This window comes from Mixophyes fleayi, chromosome 5, assembly GCF_038048845.1.
Source record: "Mixophyes fleayi isolate aMixFle1 chromosome 5, aMixFle1.hap1, whole genome shotgun sequence".
Taxonomy (NCBI): domain Eukaryota; kingdom Metazoa; phylum Chordata; class Amphibia; order Anura; family Limnodynastidae; genus Mixophyes; species Mixophyes fleayi.
Window position 1 is genome coordinate 169,315,677 of NC_134406.1, and position 22,557 is coordinate 169,338,233.

The 22,557-nt window shown below is 39.0% G+C and overlaps 1 protein-coding gene across 2 annotated transcripts in view; it reads right to left on the bottom strand.

Moving 5' to 3' along the window:
- Window positions 1-514: 514 nt before the first annotated feature.
- LOC142158759 (enoyl-CoA delta isomerase 2-like) overlaps window positions 515-22,557 on the bottom strand; it is a 48,374-nt gene continuing 26,331 nt past the window's right edge. For both annotated transcript variants that reach the window (XM_075213009.1, XM_075213008.1), the window contains 7 exons: window positions 21,158-21,331; window positions 18,295-18,364; window positions 14,826-14,922; window positions 5,980-6,100; window positions 5,786-5,875; window positions 5,230-5,373; window positions 515-765 (listed from right to left, as the gene is read on the bottom strand). In XM_075213009.1, coding sequence (XP_075069110.1) covers window positions 610-765; window positions 5,230-5,373; window positions 5,786-5,875; window positions 5,980-6,100; window positions 14,826-14,922; window positions 18,295-18,364; window positions 21,158-21,331 — 852 coding nt within the window. In that variant the 3' untranslated portion in view covers window positions 515-609. The remainder of the gene's footprint in view (window positions 766-5,229; window positions 5,374-5,785; window positions 5,876-5,979; window positions 6,101-14,825; window positions 14,923-18,294; window positions 18,365-21,157; window positions 21,332-22,557) is intronic.

The window sequence follows — 22,557 nt, forward strand, 5'->3', positions numbered from 1 at the left end:
TTTTGTAGAAGTAAATGTTCTGTCTTGGGAGAGGTTAAGAAGGAGAATTTCAGATTTGTCCTTATTGATTTTAAAATTGGAAAATTCTCCATATGCTCTTTACAGATGAAAGACAATGAAGAGTTTGGGTTTGCTAAGGTCAGTAAGATATTGAGGTGGAGGGCATATGGTATAATGCTGCAATGCCAATTAAGAAACGACAGTAAAATCCCATTTCTTTAAAAGTACCTCTAAATAAAACACATTTGAAATGTATTCACCGATTCTTCCCATGCAGGTGGCTGACAAGATGTAAGAGACATGTAAGCCTGTGATTTTTTTTTCCGTGATTTTTTTTTTTAATGCTTTTTCAAGAAAAGGACCAGGACTTGGATCAGGTATACAGTGTACATCACACAGCCACATTGTCCCACCATACAAGTCTAGCTGTTGAATGATGCAAAACAGTAATGAAAATTGTGCTTACATTAAGAAGTGATGATTATGTATACAATAAAAGTCAATTTACTAAATATGAAGACTGAATTTACACAGCTTTGTGTAATATGTTTTAATAAGATAATGCCAACGAGCCATAGTAATGTAATGTGTTAAATGATAAAAGATAAATCACAACTTTGCCTTTCTTTGGAAAAAAAGCTGTAGAGCCTTGATGGAGTCCTCAGAACCTGCCCTTTCAGCAAGAAGATCAAATTCCTTTCTACACACAGCATGAAGTTTCTCTTTTTCCATATTGCGAATCAGTTGTTTGGAGAGGGCCACACACTAATGAAAAAAATGATAGAACTATTGGTTAGTATGATTATTCACATCATTGAAATATTTTTTACATAGCATTTGTAAAGTATATGTTCATCAATAGTTTACTGTAAATAATAAGTCTCTACTTAATCTAAGAATAATTCTGCAGGAGAAAAGCAATTACCTGGCTGTAACAGGTAGTTACTGCAGGTATCTACTCACTGTCATCATATTTCCTGTCTGCCAGTGATAAGAGTAAACCACAATTTTGATTTCAAGCGCCTTTGGTTTAAAGTGTGGAGTTAGATCCAGTAAGGAGTGTTGTGTTGTGCTGAGAGAGTGATAGACATTGGGGGATTATTCTGAGTGCTTATTGAAGGGGATATGTTTTTCTGTGTGTTTATTGAGTGGTTTTTTTTTTGCTGTTAGAGCTAGTGGGTGTGGTTTAATTGCATTAGTTGATACAGCTGGTTAGTGCAAGCTCTATTTAACAAGTGGTGGTAAGCTATTTAATTGAGCTTGTGATTTACACTGGATTTTGATTTCAAGTGATTTTTGTTTAGTGTGGAGCTAGATCCAGTAAGGAGTTGACTCTGATAAGTGGCTAGCAAAGGTTAGTACTTTCGAGTTCACTGTAGGCTATAAGAAGCTAAGTTAATCATAAGATAAGTAGTAGCAGGCTTGATGATCTCACTCAATGCATATCTTGTCATATGTATACACACTTGGAGCAATTCTTCCAAGTGTGAGAAATGTGAGCAATTGGTCTCTTTGGAAGTCCAGGTAACTGATCTAAAGCAGACCATTGCAACACTGAGAGATTGCCAACTTGCAGCAGAGTTTACAGCTCACCATTGATACGTTAGCTGAGCAGAGACAGAGGAGGATTCACAGGTAGGCTGCTGGGAAACAGTTACTAGGGGGAGCAGAGGGAGGAAGAGGCAGGCCAGTTCTGAGCTATGCAATCCCAGCAGATTTGCCAGATTGGATGAAGATACTGTGGATGGCAGTTCAGAATTGGTAGAGTTGGGTAAGACTGCTTCCTCTAGCAAACAGCATAGAGGGGACCAAAGTTACTCAGGGACCCAGGCAGATTGTGGAGGTAGGGGATTCAATTATTAGGAAGGTAGATAGGGTAATTTGTTACCGGGACCATGCATGCCGAACAGTGTGTTGTCTCCTGGGTGCTCAGGTTCGGCTTATTGCGGATCAGGTGGACAGATTGTTAGGAGGGGCTGGGAATGACCCGGCGGTTTTGGTGCATGTTGGGAGGATGATGTTAGAGTTAGAGGATGATGGGGTGTCCTAAAGAATGATTTTAGGGACATAGGTAGCAAACTTATGACAAGGACATCCAAGTTAGTATTTTCAGAAATACTACCTGTGCCACATGTTAGTCCAGGGAGGCAGCGGGAGATTAGGGAGGTTAATACATGGCTAAAAGATTGGTGTAGAAAGGAGGGTTTTGGATTCTTAGAGCACTGGGCTGATTGCTCAGCCAGTAGCCATCTTTATTGTCGAGATAGATTGCACCTCAATGATAAGGGGGGCTGGTTAAGTAAAGTTCCCATTTTTTGCAGATGACACTAAACTCTGTAAGGTAATAAAATCAGAGCAAGATGTAGCTTCTCTACAGAGGGACTTAAATAAACTGTAGGATTGGACGGCTAAATGGAATATGAGGTTTAACATAGATAAATGCAAGGTTATGCATTTAGGGATCAAAAACAAGCACACAATCTATAAATCTATAATGGAAAAGGATTTGGAAGTGCTTGTAGAAAGTAGACTTAGCAGTAGTGCTCAATGTCAAGCAGTAGCTACAAGAGCAAATAAAGTATTGTCATGCATAAAAGGGGCATAGATGCAAGGGAAGACAGTGTAATTTTGCCACTGTATAAATCGTTGGTAAGACCTCATCTTGAATATGCAGTAAAGTTCTGGGCAATACTCTATAAAAAAGATATTTTGGAACTAGAAAGGGTTCAGAGAAGGGTGATAAAATTGATAAAGAGTATGGAGTCAGGTTATGAGGAAAGGTTAGCCAGTTTAGGCATGTTTACTTTAGAAAACAGGCGTCTAAAAGGAGATATGATTACTATGTACAAATACATTAAGGGTGAATACAAAGAACTTTCATGGGAACTTTTTACCCCAAGGACTATACACAGGACACACGGTCACTCCCTAAGGTTAGAGGAGAGGAAGTTTTACAACCAGCAAAGGAAGGGATTCTTTACAGTAAGAGCAGTCAAGATCTGAAATTCACTGCCAGGGAAGATTGTGATGGCAGATTCAATAGATATGTTTAAGAAAGGGTTAGACAAATTTTTAGCTGAAAAGTGTATCCAGGGATACGACCGTTAATTAAAATCTGGGATAGTAGTGGATATAGGGAAAAAATAGGACTGCAATTTTGGGTCTGGAGGGTTTTTTCCTGATTGAAACAGATTGGTGGTTGCTTAATTTGGATCAATTTCAAATATAAGAAAGGGATCGCAGGAGATCCAAAATAGGTTGAACTTGATTAGCTGCGAGCAGAAAGCCGGGTTAATATTACCGTAATAACGGTAATTGTTTTTACGCTGCGGTACTTAGTGGGGAATTGAATTCCCCCCATAGTGCCTTATAGTTAGACAAAAAAAAACGAAAAAAAACCACAGAGTTTCCCCTGGAGCCCCACTAGTTCCGGAAAGAGCATTTTATTAAACGTGAATGCTCTCTCTCAGCCAGTCTCCATACCTGTGGCATAAAGTAGGCGGCTAGGGAGCAATGACTCTACTTTAACAGCCTGACTCTGTTTGAGTCAGTGGCGGATCCAGGGGGGGGCGATCGGGGCGATCGCCCCCCCCTAGCAGGGGCTTGCTGCCGGCGGCTGCACACTGTGCAGGTCCGTTCAGCAGTGACAGTGTGCTGCCCGGCTGCTCTGATTGTGTTTTAAACACAATCAGAGCAGCGGGGCAGCACACTGTCACTGGCGAGCGGACCTGCACATACTGTGCAGCCGCCGGCAGCCTTAGAAATTAGAAAGGGGGTGGGGCCTAAATCGCCCGGGGTAGGACAAATGTCTGGGTCCGCCCCTGGTCTGAGTCCCAGCTTTCAGGCTACACAGTGCTCGCTCCTGGGCTGGTTTATCCCCTACCTCACAGTTCTGATATGTGGACTGGAGGGGAAACCTGCCTGGGAGAGACAATGTCGCTGAACAAAATGTTCACGCTTCAGTGCAAAGGAACAGCATTTTTAATATACCTTTTTTACTTACTATCTAGTGCCCAAACCACTATAGTAAAGCAAGAAAACCGCATCCTAGGACCTGGTGACAGATCCACTTTAAATTAGTCCCATCTTTCTGATATTTCTTTGCAAGGTTCACTAGGATTGTTGAAGGATGTACCCTTTCAGAACCCTGCCTACTATTTCCAAGTTTTTGGCCAACTTGCACTGATCATTCAGGTACCTTCCCGACAAATCAAAAAGCAATGCAGACATGTCCCTGCACTGGCCAAACAAGCTCATGATAAAGGTTATTTTTGACATTGGTTATTGTCATACTTAAGAAAACATATAATATAGAGAATACAATACACATGGTCAATTTGAATTCAACTTAATTGACCACTTTGATCCAGTTTACCCAAATGTCCAACTAAGCCTAAATCTTGTGTATCCAGTATTATTATCCGACATTTCTCTCACTGTGTTGCAATAATAATAACAACAATATAAACTACTATACGATTTGTATTTTTATTGGTATGAAATGCCAAAGTTATATCAATATAGTATAATATATATATATATATATATATATATATATATATATATATATATATATATAGTATAATATCAAGCATACTAGGGGGTAAATGTATCAAGCTGAGAGTTTTCCGGCGGGTTTGAAAAGTGGGGATGTTGCCTATAGCAACCAATCAGATTCTGTCTATCATTTTGTAGAATGCACTAAATAAATGATAGCTAGAATCTGATTGGTTTTTCAAACCCGCCGGAAAACTCTCAGCTTGATACATTTACCCCTAGGTCATTTGTAATAGTGCTTTAAAAAAAGGCATCAGCAATGTATGTCGTAAAGAACACAATGACAACTATAATCCCATCCAAGACATTCTACAAATGCAACACACATTCTATTAATAATATATGAAAACAAAAAATGCAGTAAAACGAATTGCTCAAAAGCCCAATATGCTGCAACAAAAATGTAGCCATGAGAAGGTAAAATAGTTAATGTCCTAAAAAGTTAAGGTGGATAAGAGCAAGAGACATAGCGAAATAAGTTCCAGGCCCTCACCAACTTCAATGGGTGGTCAATCAATTTCATACTGAACTATTCATAGAAGTATTGTATATTCACTACAGGGAAGGCAGTGTCAAGTATGCTAAAGTTCTGTCACTATTGTGAGATATCAGAACAATTGTGAACAATCTGGCACAGATCAGACTAAGGGATTAAATGGTCGCCATACTTACATTTTTAGGCAAAGTTGCATAAGCTCTTAACTTTGACCAAACTTCCTGTTGGAACGTGCTGTCGGGAAATACTTCAGTGACCAGGCCCAGGGCACAAGCTTCCCGAGCCGTCAAAGTCTTGTTGAAAACAAGTACCTCAGTGGCCTACACCAAAACAAATTGAAACACAAAAGTGAACAAAAATATAGGAAAAATATCGGATGACACAATAGTCTGTAACATTTAGCATACATCTCTAAATACTCTCAATGCCTGGAGCATTATAAGCTGTCCGCCTTGCTAATTATTTTCTATTATCACACCAAACAACAAAGTGGTAGAGAGGCAAACATTCCAGAACAGAGATATATGTGGACTTTTATGGATCACAGAGGATCGGAAAATACTACACTGATGGTATTAAATGCATTGTTCTCAAAAGATTAGAAAGATTAGAAAGTATTTACTGTAAGACTGAAAAAATATTAATTTGCAGATCGTGTAGATATTTTCATATATAGTTACACAAGTGTTAAAAAGGAGGCCATTTTATGTACAACTTTAAATTTTGACTTACCTTTGCTAAGCCCATTATCTTAGGGAATGTATAGGAAGAACATGCCTCTGGATGTTGGCCCAATTTGCTAAAAGGTGTATTAAAAGTGGCCTGCATTAGAAAAATATGGTTAGTAATTGATTAATTTATGCATCATAACTAACAGTTATCATATTTTCCTCTTTTTTTTTTTTTTTTTTTTTAATACCTCTTACCTTGTCAGAGGCATATACAAGATCAACCAAACCAAGAATAGTTGTACCGATGCCAATTGCAGGTCCATTCACCATAGCTACGAGAGGTTTCGGAAAATCGATGAATTTACATACAAAAGTCCTGATTATAAGAAAAGGTATAAAATAAATACTCTAGAAACAGACACTATATTCAGAGATAACACATAAAGTGTGTAAGTAACAAGAACACAAAAGTATTTTTTAAGAAATGTTACACTGCAATCTGTCAGTTTAGCACCATACTTTTTTTTTCATTTAAATTATTGTTATGAGCGTTGGGCAGGGCCGTCTTTCCCATTGGGCACAATGGGCAGGTGTCCGGGGGCCCTGCAGCCCAGGGGGGCCCGTCGGAGGAAGCCAAAAAAAAACAAAACCTGGAAAAAGAAAAGAAGAAAATACTTACCGTGCTGTCAGCTGGCGATCCGGCTCCCTCCCTGGTCTCCTCCTCCGTCGTGGTCGCAGTGCATTTCGGGTGGGACGTCATCACGCCCGCCCAACATCCATTGCGAGTGTGACGGAGGAGGAGACCAGGGAGGGAGCCGGATCGCCAGCTGACAGCACGATAAGTACTGTCTTCTTTTTTTGCAGGGTTTTTTTTTTCTGGCCCCGGAGGGCCCCCCTGGGCTGCAGGGCCCATATATATAATAATTCTTTTTTTTTTTGTATATATAGGGGCCCCGGTGCACTACTGTGCCCGGGGGCCCAAGAAGTTCTTAAGAGGGCCCTGGCGTTGGGAACACAATCCCTCAGATTATCTCCTTCCACCACCTGCTTGGTTGCTATGGACGTCTAAGAGTAGCCAGTCAGGTAGTTGCAGTGTAATTATCTGATTGCACTAAAGCCATATCCAGTTTTGGGGGCTTGTTGCCTACGAAACATTTTTATTGGCTGTCTGTACCTTTATGGTGCAGGTAGCTATACTCCTCACTGCCCATCAGTGAAGGGTTGGCAAATTTTAGCCCGAGGGCCAAGACTCAACTCAACAGGCTATTTTAAAGGGAAAAAAATGCAGGTGGCCCAGTGACCCAGCCCAAAGTAGCCCCCTATGGGACCGGCCCAGGCTCCTGCTCAGCCTGCCCTTGCTGCCCATTATACGAGCAATATACCTAGCTGTGATGAAACAAGGTATTATTATCACTTTAACCAGTCTGCACCTTGTTCCTCACAAACTGTGGACTATAAAAATATATACTTTTTCTAGCCCTGTGGTTCGCTATATTTGTCAGTCATATTTAAAGTTATATATATTGTATTTTTAAGTGGTAATATTTCTGGCAACATGGTTTTCCTATCTTATGTATACCTGCAGACTAGTCCATTGTTTTAGTCTAAGCAAAAGGATTATGTCCACTATTCTTATATGAATGTTAATCACACCAGGGAGTCTCATGTGTCAAGATGAAAGGTCCACAGATAGAGCTCTATGTTTAATTACAGGGGACTACAATGTGTATTTAAATGTAATGTGTCTGGATTGTGATCTCTCCAGTTTAAACAAACTCTGCTGTATAGCCACAGAACAATACCTATCATTAATTATATCAAGAGTGACTCATCTGCTATCCCTTGGGTGTGAAAAGTAAAACTCAGAAAAGGACTAAATCAGGCAGGTCCTGAAATTGCTGAGGTCATTTTTGGGCTTAAAAGAAAGCTCCAGAGGACAGCAAAGGGGCATTTAATACCCAGTGATAGCTGAAGTTAGGCTGGTGTTAAGGCCCCGGTGTCTGCCCTGGTGGAGTACTTCCTTTGCCCTGATCTACCTCTCAAGGTCTTGGGGAGCTGTGTGTCTGCCAAAAGCGGAGTGACAGTGACTCAGGACCGTTGCCTTACTGGTAGCCTCAAAGAAGAGCGGGGGAGAAACTTGGATAGATAGACAGCAGTCCCTGAGAGTAGCTTAGATACTGGTGAAGTGTTGACATTATACCCTGTATGTTGTTTGAGCCAGACTGTAGTGTTATTTGTTGTAGGTTATTATTTAAAGATGTTTATTGCTGTTTGGTGCTACCATTTTGTTAAATAAACTTATTTATTTTATTTTGGATATTTGCCAGGGTGATTTTGAACATTGGATATGTACCGGGTAGGCCAGCTGTGCGGCACAGAGGGTTTCATTAAACCCGGTATCATCCCACTAACCTGTGCAAACCTGTCTGTTCTCAGTTTTTGATCCTGGCCCACTGGCCAGTGTGAATATCTGTGTTTCACCTGTGTGTACAACCCTCTGTTTATGTTTTGCCTTTGGGCTTACACATTTGTTTTGGCCTTTGTGTCTCCAATACTCTCCTGTGCTGGTGCCTATCTCAGAATAACCCTTTACTACTGTGTGTACAAGACCTATGGGAAACCAAGTACTGGGAGCATGGTCAGCTCTAACAGAAAGGGGACAAAGGCAAATGCCATCACTAGCCAGGTTTTGGAAGTTTATTCTGTAAATTCGGCATCTGACTTCACAATTGTGGTTTACAACTATAAGTAACTCTAAGTCCATTAATCAGTAAGGACTTAATTCAGATACGGCTTCTGTTAATATGACATGGTTTTCATTAGGTGTGTGCACCGGCCACTTTTCGTGTTTTGGTTCTGATTTAGGGTTTTGGGTTCTGATTTTTTTTTTTTTTTAAAAAGTGCTAAAATCCATATTTTTGGTTCTTTTTCACTCCTACACTATTATTAACCTCAATAACATTAATTTCCAGTCTATTCTGAACACCTCACAATATTGTTTTTAGGTCAAAAGGCTTATTTTAGTGAACTTTGGCTTTTTGGATTTTACATGCCCTCTACTAGGAGATTGGGCATCAGCCTTGGCAGACGACGTTGATGGCATTTCATCGCCTATGTCATGACTAGTGGTAGCAGCTTCAGCATTAGGAGGAAGTGGTTCTTGATCTTTCCCTACTTTATGCTCCAAATTTTTGTACTCCATTATATCCAGCACAAGAGAGCGTACCCCTAAACCACACATACCCGGCAAAGGCTTTAAAAATTATATGTGGCACAGGACAGTACCACTGGACTGAGTTATACAGCAGTACAAATTCCTTTATACTGCAGGAACAGTGAACATGGTTAAATATTGCAGTACTAATTTTTCTGGACTGCAGGAACAGTGAACATAGTTATATATTGCAGTAGAAATTCCTTTTTACTGCAGGAACAGTGAACGTAGTTAGATATTGCAGTAGAAATTCCTTTTTACTGCAGGAACAGTGAACGTAGTTAGATATTGCAGTAGAAATTCCTTTTTACTGCAGGAACAGTAAACGTAGTTAGATATTGCAGTACTAATTTTTTTATAATTTTTTTATACCAATGGACTTAGCAGGACAGACCCTCCCTCTTCCCTGATCAATGCCCGAGTGAAGATGGCGACGGCAATTTATAGAATCCGAGTATCGCGAGATCCGACGGTGGGATTTGGACTCATAGCCTCGTTTTCAGTTTTTCTCAGCGCCGGAAATACCCGAACAGTGCTCGGATCGCCCTCGGATCCGCACTGTTCGGGTGGGCTCGGATTGCGATAATCCGAGTCCGCTCATCCCTGGTTTTCATTGGCTTTTTGAAGAGAAAGTTCATATTTATTAATCAGATTTTATAATTCACAAATCCAGTGAGCTACTTATTTATATATGTTGTATGAATGGAGCTATTTTATTTCATCATTAAAGGAAAGAACTGAAAGCAGGCGATTATGATTTTTGTAACTCATCTGAGAAGTTCAAACCACTTAAGACTGGAGATTCTAAGCCTATTTGCTGGGTCATTACAGACGGTATAATACATTTAGTAAATACCATAAAACTATACCTTCCAAAATGGCCATTCTTTTACAAGCAGTGCAGATTGTTGGTCTCTCAGAACAGGAATGTGGAGATATAGTTGCATTGACTATTGGTTTGGCTTGGGTGCATCAGGGACATGAGTTATTGTTTCCCAGTTTTTTCTTTTCAAATGTTGGGAGGTGATATATGCTAATTTATGGTTACAGTTGCGTCTTATTTACCAATCAGTATACTATCAGCAGACAGCATTTTGTGCTGTATGAATGGAGTTGAAAACTAACAAAATCAAATAGATATACACCACACTTTTTGTACACAGAATTCATTATGTCCTAAGGACTTACATGCTAAAGCCGGCCATACACATCAATATACAATAGTGATCTTAAAAAATTCTGATTGATTTTCAAAAGCTACAACTAGAATGTCTGCGCTGTAGTTGAAAAATGTAAATTATCGTTAATTCCTTTTGCTCTAAATATTCTATACGACAGCCATTACAATGGGTAGGATCCCTTTCCAGTTAAGAGGGATACAAGCTAAAAAATGACTCCTGGATAATATACAAGACAGCTCCTCCTCTTCCCCTAGGTCTTTGAGTGACTTCCCAAGCTTTCTTCTGAAAAACAAACATAGCAAGCATGGGTGGGAAACGGGGCTGCCATGCTGTATTTTGAGAAAAAGTAATTAACGGTAAGCATAATTCACATCAATCCTTCATGGCAACCTTTGTAATGGATGTCCCCAAACAATACAGTAAGAAGGGCCACAAAAAAAAACCAAAACAGCCACATATGCTGCAAAACCATGCATTTATTTAGTGGTTTAGCAGGGAACATGTCTCCCAAACTGAGAATCAGAAGAGGGAGAGACATCAGATGATAATGACTAATGAAGGTATGGATAGGCATCCATCTAGCTGCCTTGCAAGCTCAGCTGCAGAAACCTGAGCCTTACTAGCCCATGATGTTGCCACTGCACATCTTGAGTGAGCCCTCAGGATCTCTGGCTGTGTACATTAATTTCTCTTGTATGCCTGTACAATTACTATTCTGATCCATCTGGAAATGGCTTGTTTAGAAGGGGCATCTTCTTTCCAAAGCCCAGCCACAATATCCCTAAGTCTAAGGAGTGCAATTTTCTTCCTTTTTCATATTTTGGTTGTGTACAAAAAGATGACAGTACAGCCTGTGGATTAATGTAAAAAGTAAATCCTATGCTGATTTGACTCTAAGCACCACTTAATCCGAGTAGACATTTAGAAAAGGATCTTTGCCCATAGTATTTGTAATTCTCCAACTCTGTGAGCAGAAGAATTGCTACTAAGAACACCAGTCATCCATCTCAATGAAGCCTCTTGTAGAAGTTCAAAAGGTTCTGACATCAGTGTCGAGAACTAATTGGATCCTCTTCACTGCTATAAATAATTAAATATTCTGAGGCTAGCTTGGTACACTCAAAGCAGATACTTGTACATTGGATATAGATAAAGCAAAACCTTGGCTGAAACCATGTCAGTCAAGGACCTGAGGAATAGTTTCTGCACCTGGATTGAATCTACAGTCACATCATGTGATATACTTCCTTCAAATCCTGTAATAGATCATTTCTTGCCTGTAACAGTGTGTTGATTACTTGTTCTGAAACTCTTTTTTAGCAGTTCCCACTCAACATCCATGCCATTAAAACTAGCCTCTCTGGATTTGGTGTAGTAGATCTGGCCAGTGATGTAGAGGCCAAGGCTGCTATCTGAGCATCTCCCAGGCTACAGGGAAGAATACTGAAACCAAAATTAAAAAATTGCTATCACTTCTGCCTTGTCTTTTCAGATCATTTTTAGCATGCTAGTGATGAGTGGAAACAGGGGAAAGATATACCCCTGGAGAAATATCCATGGAACTGTCAGGGCATCCGTTCCCTCAGCTTCTGGAGCTGTGAGCCAAGAGAAGAATCTGGGAACTTTGGCATATTTGCTTGTTGCTATAACATCTACTTGAGGAAGCCCAAATCTTTCTTTCAGCAGCTTGAACATTTCCTGTTGAAGAGTCCTTTCCCCTGGATGAATCTGTTCTTGCCGGAGGTAATCGGCCACTATGTTCTGCTTGCCAGCTACATGCAGTGCCGAGAGTGACTTCAGGTTTCTCTCTGCCCTTGACATGATTCTTGCTACTTCTATCATCAAGGTACAATACAATGTCCCAAGATAATGTTCAAAAAGAAAATAATGTTTTTGTATATTTAAACACAGTGCAAGTAAATTTCTAATGTTCTTATGTTATGTACTTGTGGCCTGCAAACTTTGCTTGAAATGGACCTCCTAATTATCTGATTGATGCAGAGTACCAATTGCCTTGCAAGATAACCACATATAGGATATTAGTTTATACCCAAAAATCATATGTAATCTAAAAGACAACATAGGTACTTACACCGCAGTAGTGGCTGTCTGCTCTTTTGCAGATCTATTCCTCATTAGATCAGCTGGTACAAGTAGGTGTGCATGTCTATGGGCTTATGTATTAGTAGACTGAATCATCTTGTTTGGTTAAAATAAATTGACTTTATTGCTTGCTCTAACAGAAGTAATTGCAAGTAATCTCAAGATCAAAAAAAAAAAAAAATCACTTGTAAAAGTATACACAATACTCAGCGGTGTTCACTGCTGTTCTGAGTCTCACAGCAGCGATGTGTTTCATTGTGGAACGCACAAACCCAGAAGTAGCTGGATAGTGTGTGTTCAAGCATGTGACTAACTTCCAACATGTTTCAGCAGTAAATCTGCCTTCTTCAGGGATATGATGCATTGTCACTAGTAAGATATCCAGTTTCTTATAGATACAGAGGGTGTGTCCAGATGTGCAATAGACCAATCATTGTGATCTTCTGTTTATTTTGTATAGTAACAGTATAATGTAATTCAGTACTATTCATTAGGACATTGTGTAAACGATGAACAGTGTGGAACAGTGTGATGGGATACAGCAAGTAACAGAATAGGTTCAAACAGATTGTGAAGTGGATTTGTAATATGGACATGGTAATGTTGTCGGAATGATTTGAATGCCCTTAATCAGGAGCAATCTCAATGGAATTTGTGAAGTGCCTTGATTACTGGGAGGATACAAGCTGGAGAATAATGGGTCCATTATGGGATTTATAAATAATTGATAAGTTCTATAGGTTGATACAGAACAGGGGAATTCAAGATTTAATGTTTCAGGTAAGATCCTTTCTAATGTTTCAGATAAGATCCTTTCTAATTAACAATAGGCCGTATTAGTTAATGAATTAAGTTACTGATTATTGTCTGCAGTAATGCAGTGGGTAACTACAGACTGAAAGAATGGTTTGCAGTTCTAGAACATTCAATCCCTTTGGTGTCATGATTTTAAGCTCATATATCCACTTGATCTCTGCTTTATTGAGCTGGCTGATGTAATTTCCCCCTCTCCAATTATGGGGTACTTCCTGAATTGCTATGAAGCTTAAAAAATCTGGATTGCAGCTATGAATTTCTTGGAAATTCATTTAGAGGTTATGTGTTTTAGACCTTTTCTAATATTTTGTAAATGTTCCTCTATTCTAACTCTGAGGGGTCTGATAGTGAGTCCTACGTATTGGAATCAACATTCCATTAGATAAAGAACTCCACTGCTGTCATACATGACATTTTTTATATTGCATAAAAGCTTGGTGTGGTTTGAACTGAATGACTTGATGGCTTTAGTATGATTATAACACAATACTTTGCAGTTGGAGCATCTCCCACAATAGGTAGTACCAGGTAGAACCTATTTTTTTTCCATAGGATAAATGTAGGACTGTTGAATCCTTTTTAGGTCTAATTTAATTTCTGACCAGTTGTTTTCTTACTTTGGATGCTTTCTTATATATCATGTCAGGATGGGGCAGTAGTATTTTGTTCATCTTTCGGCATAGGCCAATGTTTTTTGAAATGTGTGGTACAGAATTGTCGTACTGCGTAATAAAGTATGCTTTCTCATTTGTATTTTTGTCTGTTTGTTTCGCCTTTTGCAGCATTTCCTGATCATATTTTTATCAAGAAACTGCTGTTTTATTATTTCCCCCTGTCATTAGCTGAGAAAACTCTTCAACTAAAAGATAAGTGTTTCAGATGAAAGTGCTGAATTGTGTGAAGACTTTTTTTTGCTTTGTGACCATTTCCTATTACCTAAACCTTTAATAACACTACATTGTACATATAATCACTATATATATATATATATATATATATATGAAATTATATAAATAACTAACTGTTGTAATGCGAGTGTGTGCGTGCGTATTTTAGCGTGCGATCGCGTCACGCCACGTAACACGTGGCGTACGCTTCGCAATACGCACGGCAAACCAATATTAAACCAATATACTTTCGTTCATCCAATTATACGGCTTTGACAGGGTCAATTTGTTAGCAGCCAATTAACCTACCAGTATGTTTTTGGAGTGTGGGAGGAAACCGGAGCACCCGGAGGAAACCCACGCAAACACGGGGAGAACATACAAACTCGACACAGATAAGGCCATGGTTGGGAATTGAACTCATGACCCCAGTGCTGTAAGGCAGATGTGCTAACCACTACGCCACCGTGCTGCCCATACATCCATGGAGTATATACAACAGTATTATCCAAAGATGCTTCACTCAATCTATGCATCTCTGCATAATCTCAATGCTTTTCAACAGGTATGTTTTGCTGACTTTCTTTCTTTTTAAGTTAGATCGACACTTGTCCACCTTTTTTTTTTTTTAACCTGTCTATCTAAACTGGAAGGGTAACCTACTCATTGTAATGGTTGCCATGGAGGATTGAAGAGTAAAATATATTTAATCATATATAAAGGCAATTATTTGGTTCTAAAAAGTGAAAAATTCTTAATCTCTTAATAATTAAAGTCTTAATATTGTGTATTCAAATAACATATGCGCATAACATTTTTCAAAGCACATAAAAACAAAAAGTTTACATATGGCTTGTCTTAGGTGGTTGACAATCACAGTGTAGAGAAAAAATGAATTACCTTACAATCTCCATTATTGTTTCTTTCATTTCATCTTTGCTTGCGGTGGTTGATTTATTATTTAGGTCATTACCACTGCTAAAGTAGTCGCCGTCTCCTGCATAAAACACAACATATGGTTCATGCCCAATACACAGCAAGACATAAATAAGGACATGACATTTACTTGAGCATAATAAACATGTTCTCTATTCTCTACATTAGGAATAACATATCTGTATGAGCATAATCCATTAAACAACAACATAGTTTCTTACAGACAATTACTGATGTTATCACACTTACAGAATTATTTTTAACTCCTGAAGGTTTGGCTATTAACACCTACTTCTACACTACAATTCTGTTTCTCCACTCAAACTTGAATACAACCTGGCTGTTCTGGACAAGTAGATGGGTCTCTTTTAGCAACACAGGGGCCTGTCATTGCGTTTGGAAGATGACTGCACACATAGGCCAATAAAGGTAATCTGCAATCATCTTCTGACCACATTTACCAACATGTCAATGTATGATCACATTGATTTCAATTTGATTATTAGGACCACACACTGATATTAGTCCAATTGCCCCATATAGCTGTTGCTGTGCGTCTGACCAGCATAACTTTAGCATATACATAACATGGAGTATCTAGGACATCAGATTGCATTCCACTTAATAACGAGGGAGCAAATGTAAAACCTTGAAGCCCTGCCATGGTCATTTATGTATTTGTAAATGTTAGTAGATGCTTTTCTTTTACATTAGGCAAATTTGTTTGTTAGGTTTAGTGGTTCCTTAAACTAAGCAAATTTGAATCTGTAAATAATGTTACTGAGATAGTCATCATATGAGATTCTCACTGGTATTTAAATGTATTTATGCACAGTATAAGGACAGTTATTAGATGTTAGCAAAGGGAAATATGCTGAAATAAGATCGAAAGCAGAAATGTCTTTTAGTACTTCGCTTAGCCCATCAATATTGTTGAACAATGTGTTCATAGTTTTATCTATATATTAATTTCTCTTTTCAGTAATCCTACAGAAGTAATCAAGGACAACATTTACAATGGAATCCTCCTGCCCTCTCACAGCACTCCACTGCTCAGCTTTATCGCCAATGCCATACTCTCAACACACATCTGTTCCGTCTCAACAAACTTAAAAAAATAATTAGTATCAGCATGATATAAGAACCAATTACATTGAAATTGTAGGGTTGTTAAGTTATTTTACTTTGCTGATCCTACAAACTGTGTAAGGTGAAAACTGTGCATGAATTATATACATTAAAAAATGAAGAGTAAAAGGTTAGGAGGAAGGATTGCGAGACAAGTTAAAGATTATTGTATAAAAATAAACAAAACTAAAATCTAAGCAATGGGGCTTTAGGAAAAAGGCAAGAGAGTTATGGGAGAGACATGACTTATCTCCTCTACCTTGGATCTACCCCCAGGGTTGGACATGCCCACCTGGAAATCAGGGGAAATCCCCAGTGGACCCCAATGCATGAGGGGGGCGGGGACCAGACCATGCACTACTCCCTGCAGGCTTGGTTTTGACCAGTGACTCCGCCCTCTCACTCTGTGTGCTGTGCTGGTCATGCTAGATAGTGCCACATTGAAGTGTTTAGTCTGCATGATTGTTTTTTACTGATTTAATGGCATTTAGATAGGGCTGATGGAGGCCATGACAAGAGGTAGGAGCAGAGTGACACCTGAAGGTATCTGACGCAAAAGAGGGCGAATAACTAAAGTCTGCAGAATAGGGGACAGTGTATGGGATGGGGTTGCCAGCACTGTGCTAGAGACATGGCTGATGGATTAAGTGACTCCAGTAGGATGCACTGTTAGAAATAAGTGATAGGTACTAATTACCGTATCCTCTTATTTCCCATACAGAATATAACTATAAACATCTCAATTATCAATAAACACCTTCTCCCTGCTGTAAAGAGTTTGGGATACAGAGAAGAAGTGCATGGGAATGGAGGAACCTTTAAAATGGCGGTGGGTGTGATGGTTCTTAATTTAATGGGAATGATAAGGGCTAGTCGCCTAACAGTCACTGAGGGATATGATTTATTTGTAGGGTCATGGAGGGGCCAATTTATTTTTATAAGGGGGTTATGGTAGTGTCGGCACTGCCTGTTAATTTACGGTTGAGTGATGGGACTACCTATTTAATGCTGGGATGGTCTGGGGACTAATATTTAAATGTAGTCCGAGGAGAATGAGGGCTATTTATTAAATGGGAATTGTAATTTTAAATGTTGGGGCTGTTTGGGGGTGGGTAACGGGTCTCTTTAATAAATGTGATTGCTATTAATTTAATGTCTGGGATGGTTGCAGGTTAGGGTGCCTAATTATTAAAAGTGGGTGCAATTGATTTAATGTCAGGGTTGGCTTGGCGGAGAGTGGCCTAGAGGGTTAGTCATTACTAGGCTGTCTATATTTCACGTACCTATCCTTTTTCCAAACAGGGTCCCAGGATCCAGACAAACAGCAACTAAGCTCAAGACCCAAACAGCAATAGGTAATGAAAGTTACAGTGACTAGTAGGACAGAGCAGTAGAGTCTGCAATTTGTCCTTTCTTTCCGACACTGTGTCAGAAGGAAAGAAGAATAATTCACATGACATGAACAGGTCAATAATTCTTCTTTCTTTACGCCCTCTCTAGGGTTGGCCACACTCCCTCTGGAGCTGGCCATGTCCCTTCCTTGTGGCGCACACATTTCATGGGGCCCTACCATTATATTTCTCCTGTGGACCCTTCATGTCCCAGTACACGACACTTTCTACCCCTGTGTGCACTTGTAGATTAGGGAAGGGTGAATTTACATGCATTTTACTGCTACTGCATTGTGATCTACCCTGTAGCCTATTTATCAAAGGGTGAAAAGCCATATTATCAGCTTTATGATATTTTTCTTAAATAAATGCACCCGATAAGTGATTGTTTTATTATAGTTATCTCTGCAATGAATGGGATTTTCATATAAAGGCCACTGTGTTCGTAATGTCACATCTAGCAATAACTGTGGCCTGCCTCTATCTGATTATGCATATGGTACAGAATCTGCTGGATATAAGCGGTTTTGTACAGAACACACAGCAGAAATATGACTGCATAAGTAATAGAAGTCAATGTAATTCTAGTCCAGCAATGATTAAAAGCAAAGCTGTAGGGATAAACTGGTATAGCAGATAAAGATGTGCTAAATTATATTGTTAGCTTGGTGATTGGCTTCTACATTTAGCAAAATGGATAACTTCTAATAGACATAAGCATAATGCATAAAGTCATTATTGTGGCAGCCCCAGGAAAAATGTATTAACTTGGAATATTTCATTTAAAGATAATTAATCAAAGTAAAAGTAAAAAATAAATAAATGAACGGTCGTCTAGACCTGCTATTTTGATCAATTAAGCCTCCCACTTGACTAGACATAGAAAAGACAATTTCAACCTGTACAACCAATACCTGTTAACACTGTTAAAACAGAATCATCTTTTCCAGCCTGATCCAGTGCAACAGCAATTTCTTTGTACATCTGCATGAAAAGGAGATATTGTTATTTTTAAAGTAAATACTTGCATTGTGACAGTGAATTACATGCAACTTTTTTTTTTTACTTTTATTTTGCGTTAATACACTAGCAAATGGAACAGAATTACAGAATGAAAATTAAAAAGTATGATGAACACTGGAAAGAACTGCAGAGAGAGAAAGTTGGCTTAAAAATCAATGGCCAGGCCTATTGGCTCCCTTCCTGTCCGGGGAATCACAAAGACATAATGTGACCTAAGCCTGACCGATGCCAATGACTATGATAAATTAAAATCTGAAATACTGACTTGTTTGGGGGTCACAATGTCAGTCTAGGCACAACGTTTTCATCGCTGGGGATACCAGGTGTACAATACTCCCCGCTCACAGATTCATGACCTAATCCATCTGACCAAGAAGTGGTTCCAACCTCATGGATTGATATCTACAGTCCCTGCCTGTTGTTCTGCGCAAGTGGCAAAGCCACAGGGACCCTAAAACTGCAGACCAGCTTGTGGAGATGATGGAGAGGTATGTGGCAGCAGAGGAACTGATGAATACACCCCAATAGCCCCTAACTCTGCAACGGCGAGCTCCGGAGACCACTGGTAAGACTGTTCCAGGAGAAAAGGATGTTGGGCGTTGGAATTAATTGAAATATTCCGAAACTGAAGGCTGATAACCTGGAGAATGGCCAGTTATGCCAGAAAGGTTCCAGCCCCGTATAAGACTTGATAAAAATCTGATAAGATGTTTTAGTTGTGGTGGCTTAGGTCATAATGCTGTTTCTATGTTTGATCCCAGGGACAGAGTGCTTATTTTAGCCCGTACAGTAGAAAGTAAATTTTTTGCTAAATGTCCAAAAGAACCATTTGAAGTAATGGCAAAATGTGAGGGAACTTGATTACCAGGTATACCAGCCAGTGAAACGAAAGCTGGAACAGATCTACCATGTAAACCTTACAGAGACAGAGTAGCTTTGTCAGCTACCCTAGTTTCCCAGGTAGCCACTATACCACTAGTTTTGGAAGTAACAGTAGCTAAACCCTCTCAAATGCTCAACAGCATGAGGCTAAAGAGTTTCTCATAAGAAACAGACTTGTTTTTGGATGTACCTGGTAAAACTACAGCCATTAAACATGCAATATTCACTGAACAGGGGGTTAAGGGTAATCAAAAACTCTATAGTATACCAGAAATACTAAAATCGCAGGCTCAGCACAAGGAGTCTTTGAAACAAAATAGGGGAAATGGAAATAATGATGTTGTAAGAGATTACGATTAAACATCTGAGACTAACCTGGTTGAGTCATGAATGGGCAGTGGATTTGGTAAGGTATTGAATGTTTAGGAAGGATAGGAAAGGGGAATGGGGTTGTTTATATGTGAAAATCTGTTTAAAACCTGCACAGTGGGAGGATATCTGTGAAGATTATGATATTGTAAAGTCCTTAAAGAAGATATATATAAGAAAAAGACACCAGTAAAGTAAAGTATTGATTAGCGTTTGTTATAAGCAACCTAGCATATATGATTGTACGGAAATTCTATTATTATTAAAAAACTGAAATGGCAGCAACAAATGCTGTACTCCTTATGGATGATTTTAACTATAATTATATAAATTGTGATAATGAAACCAGTGGTTCTAATAAAGGAAGCCTATTTTTATCTATGTTAACGATAACCTTTTACAAGTGGTAGAAGAACCAACTAGAGGGGGAGCTCTGCTGGACTTGGTACTATTGAATATAACATGTATTGTTATGTACAGATGAGGCTGCATTTAGGGAATAGTGATCACGTTTGCATATTGACCCCTGCCTTACTGGCTACCTGTTTTCAGTTGCTATATATGGCCATTGTCCATAATTTAGATAATCAGCCTAACCTAGCCATCCTTGGCGATTTATGTTAGTTCATACCATGGAATGATGTTTCTCTCAATTATTGATCGGTGATCACCTTCTGCTCATTACATTGGTATCCAATCCACAACCTTTACTCATACCTCCATTTACCTTCCCACTTCATTCCTAGTTCTCATTTTTAATTCGAACATACTTTTGTCCAAAACTGAGGATTAAGGGCCTCATGTACCTCTACTAAGCATGAGCGTTGTAATACAGTAAGGGTGTGTTCACATAATTGCCAATGAAGTAGCCCTGAATGCAGACAAATATACTTCTGTCAGGAGGCATATCGATTGCAGGTGCTGGTGCAATGAGAAACAATGATGACTATGATTGGTAGCACTAAACTAGAAGAGTGTGATAGTTTTGTAGATTCACCTTTCCAGCTGATATCCCTTGATTCATTAGTGTGGCTGCTATATTATATGAAGTCATGGTCATCTATGTGCATTACTTATTTCATATTTCCATTTTGACTGCTACAGTAAAATACTTTAAAGGTGAAAATAACAGATATTTGTATTTAATTTTTGCTTAATTGAATTCAAATTGTATTCAGTTATATTTTACATGATGAAGATCAACTTTTGCATTAATTTATAACATAACAGGCATGATTCTCTGTTGCACTTTTACTACTAACTAAGTTCAATCTCTACGCTGATGTAAACCTGGTGCATAGGTTAGTGTTGTAGAGATGGATATTAGCATACAAATATGCTCTTTCATGCATGTGTCTTTTACTGCTAACGTTTGGTGGAGAAACGCGGCCAACTCTAAATGACTCCCGAACTGAAGTTTCCACAGTCTGCTACATAACATATTTAATCTGATAAATTATATAAGTAAATCGCTCAACTCTATATTAGTTAGAAAAACATTACCTCAAAGCTAAGAGCATTTTTTTTCTCCGGTCGTTTCATTATAATTTTAGTAATGTTGTCTTGGTAAATAACTTGAAGGGTTTTATAGTCTGAAAGGTTGTTTCTTCTTGCATGATGAGGCTCTGATGACACCAAGTTTGGTATAAGATGAACAGCTTTCTGAGTCTCTTGGGCCTGAAAGTGAACACAAGCAGAAATTGAGGTTGCACATGAAATTATTTCTTAACTTTTTACATCATAGTTAAAAACCTTCCTAGAGCTGCTCCACTTACAGATATGTTACAGAAAATAAGTCGGTTTAGTATAAAGAAGCATGAGCATTAGTATCGAGACATATGAGATAACATACCAGCTACTGTAAATTATATGGATATTTGAAATCACTGGAGTGCTGTGACCATATAAATGTACAAAATTGCAGGCCAAGGAGTCTTTGACATAAAATAGGGGAACTGGAAATAATGATGTTATAAGAGAATTATGATTAAACACCTGAGACTATTCCGGATAAGTTATGAATGGGCAGTGGATTTGGAAAGGTAATGACAGGTCTAACTCTGCAAACGCTGCCTGGTCAGATCTTCGCTTAGCCATCTCTCCAGTGCTACAAGCACCTGACTTTACCTGGAGGTTCTTCCTCCAAGCTGATGCCTCTGTGGTCGGCTTGGGTGCAGTCTTGTCACAGGAGAAAAATGGAATAGAGAATCCTGTCCTGTATCTGAGTGGGAAGTTGCTTCAGTGGAAACAAAAATATGTAACTGTGGAGAAGGAATGCCTTGCCATAAAAAGGGCCACAGAAACTCTGCGCTATTATCTTTTAGGCAGAAAATTCTCAGTAATAACAGATCATGCACATTACGTTGCCTGCAGAAAAACTGGGAGGTAAATGCAATTCTTAGCACTGCAATCTTTCACAGTAGAATGTAAACTGGGAATTTAGCACATAAATGCAGTTGCATTGTCATGAAAATTTCTGCTCCTAGCAAAGTCTGCACCACCTAAGCTGCCAACGCTAGAGAGAGGGATATGTGTCGAAGGGAGTTGCTTACCAAAACAACTCTAATAGAAAGTTAGGCATTTACCTGACAGTCTACAGTGCAAGGCTGCAAACACAGGTACACATTTCTACAGCAGTGCACCTAGCTTAAAGATATACAGGTGGAGGACATATGTGTGACGAAGTAAAAGTATAGTGTGTGATTTATCTTACATATTTTGATGTGGTTTGGATGCATTTTTTTCAATCAAGCAGATCACCTGAAGAGATCTCCTCTATAATAACCAGGTGGGAGTGTCAATGTGTCCACCAAGCTGGGGAGTGTAACGTATTTAAGCCTGTGTTCTCATCATTATGCAAAGATGCCGAACAAGTTAGCCAGTGACTAGTTAGTCTCTGTTAA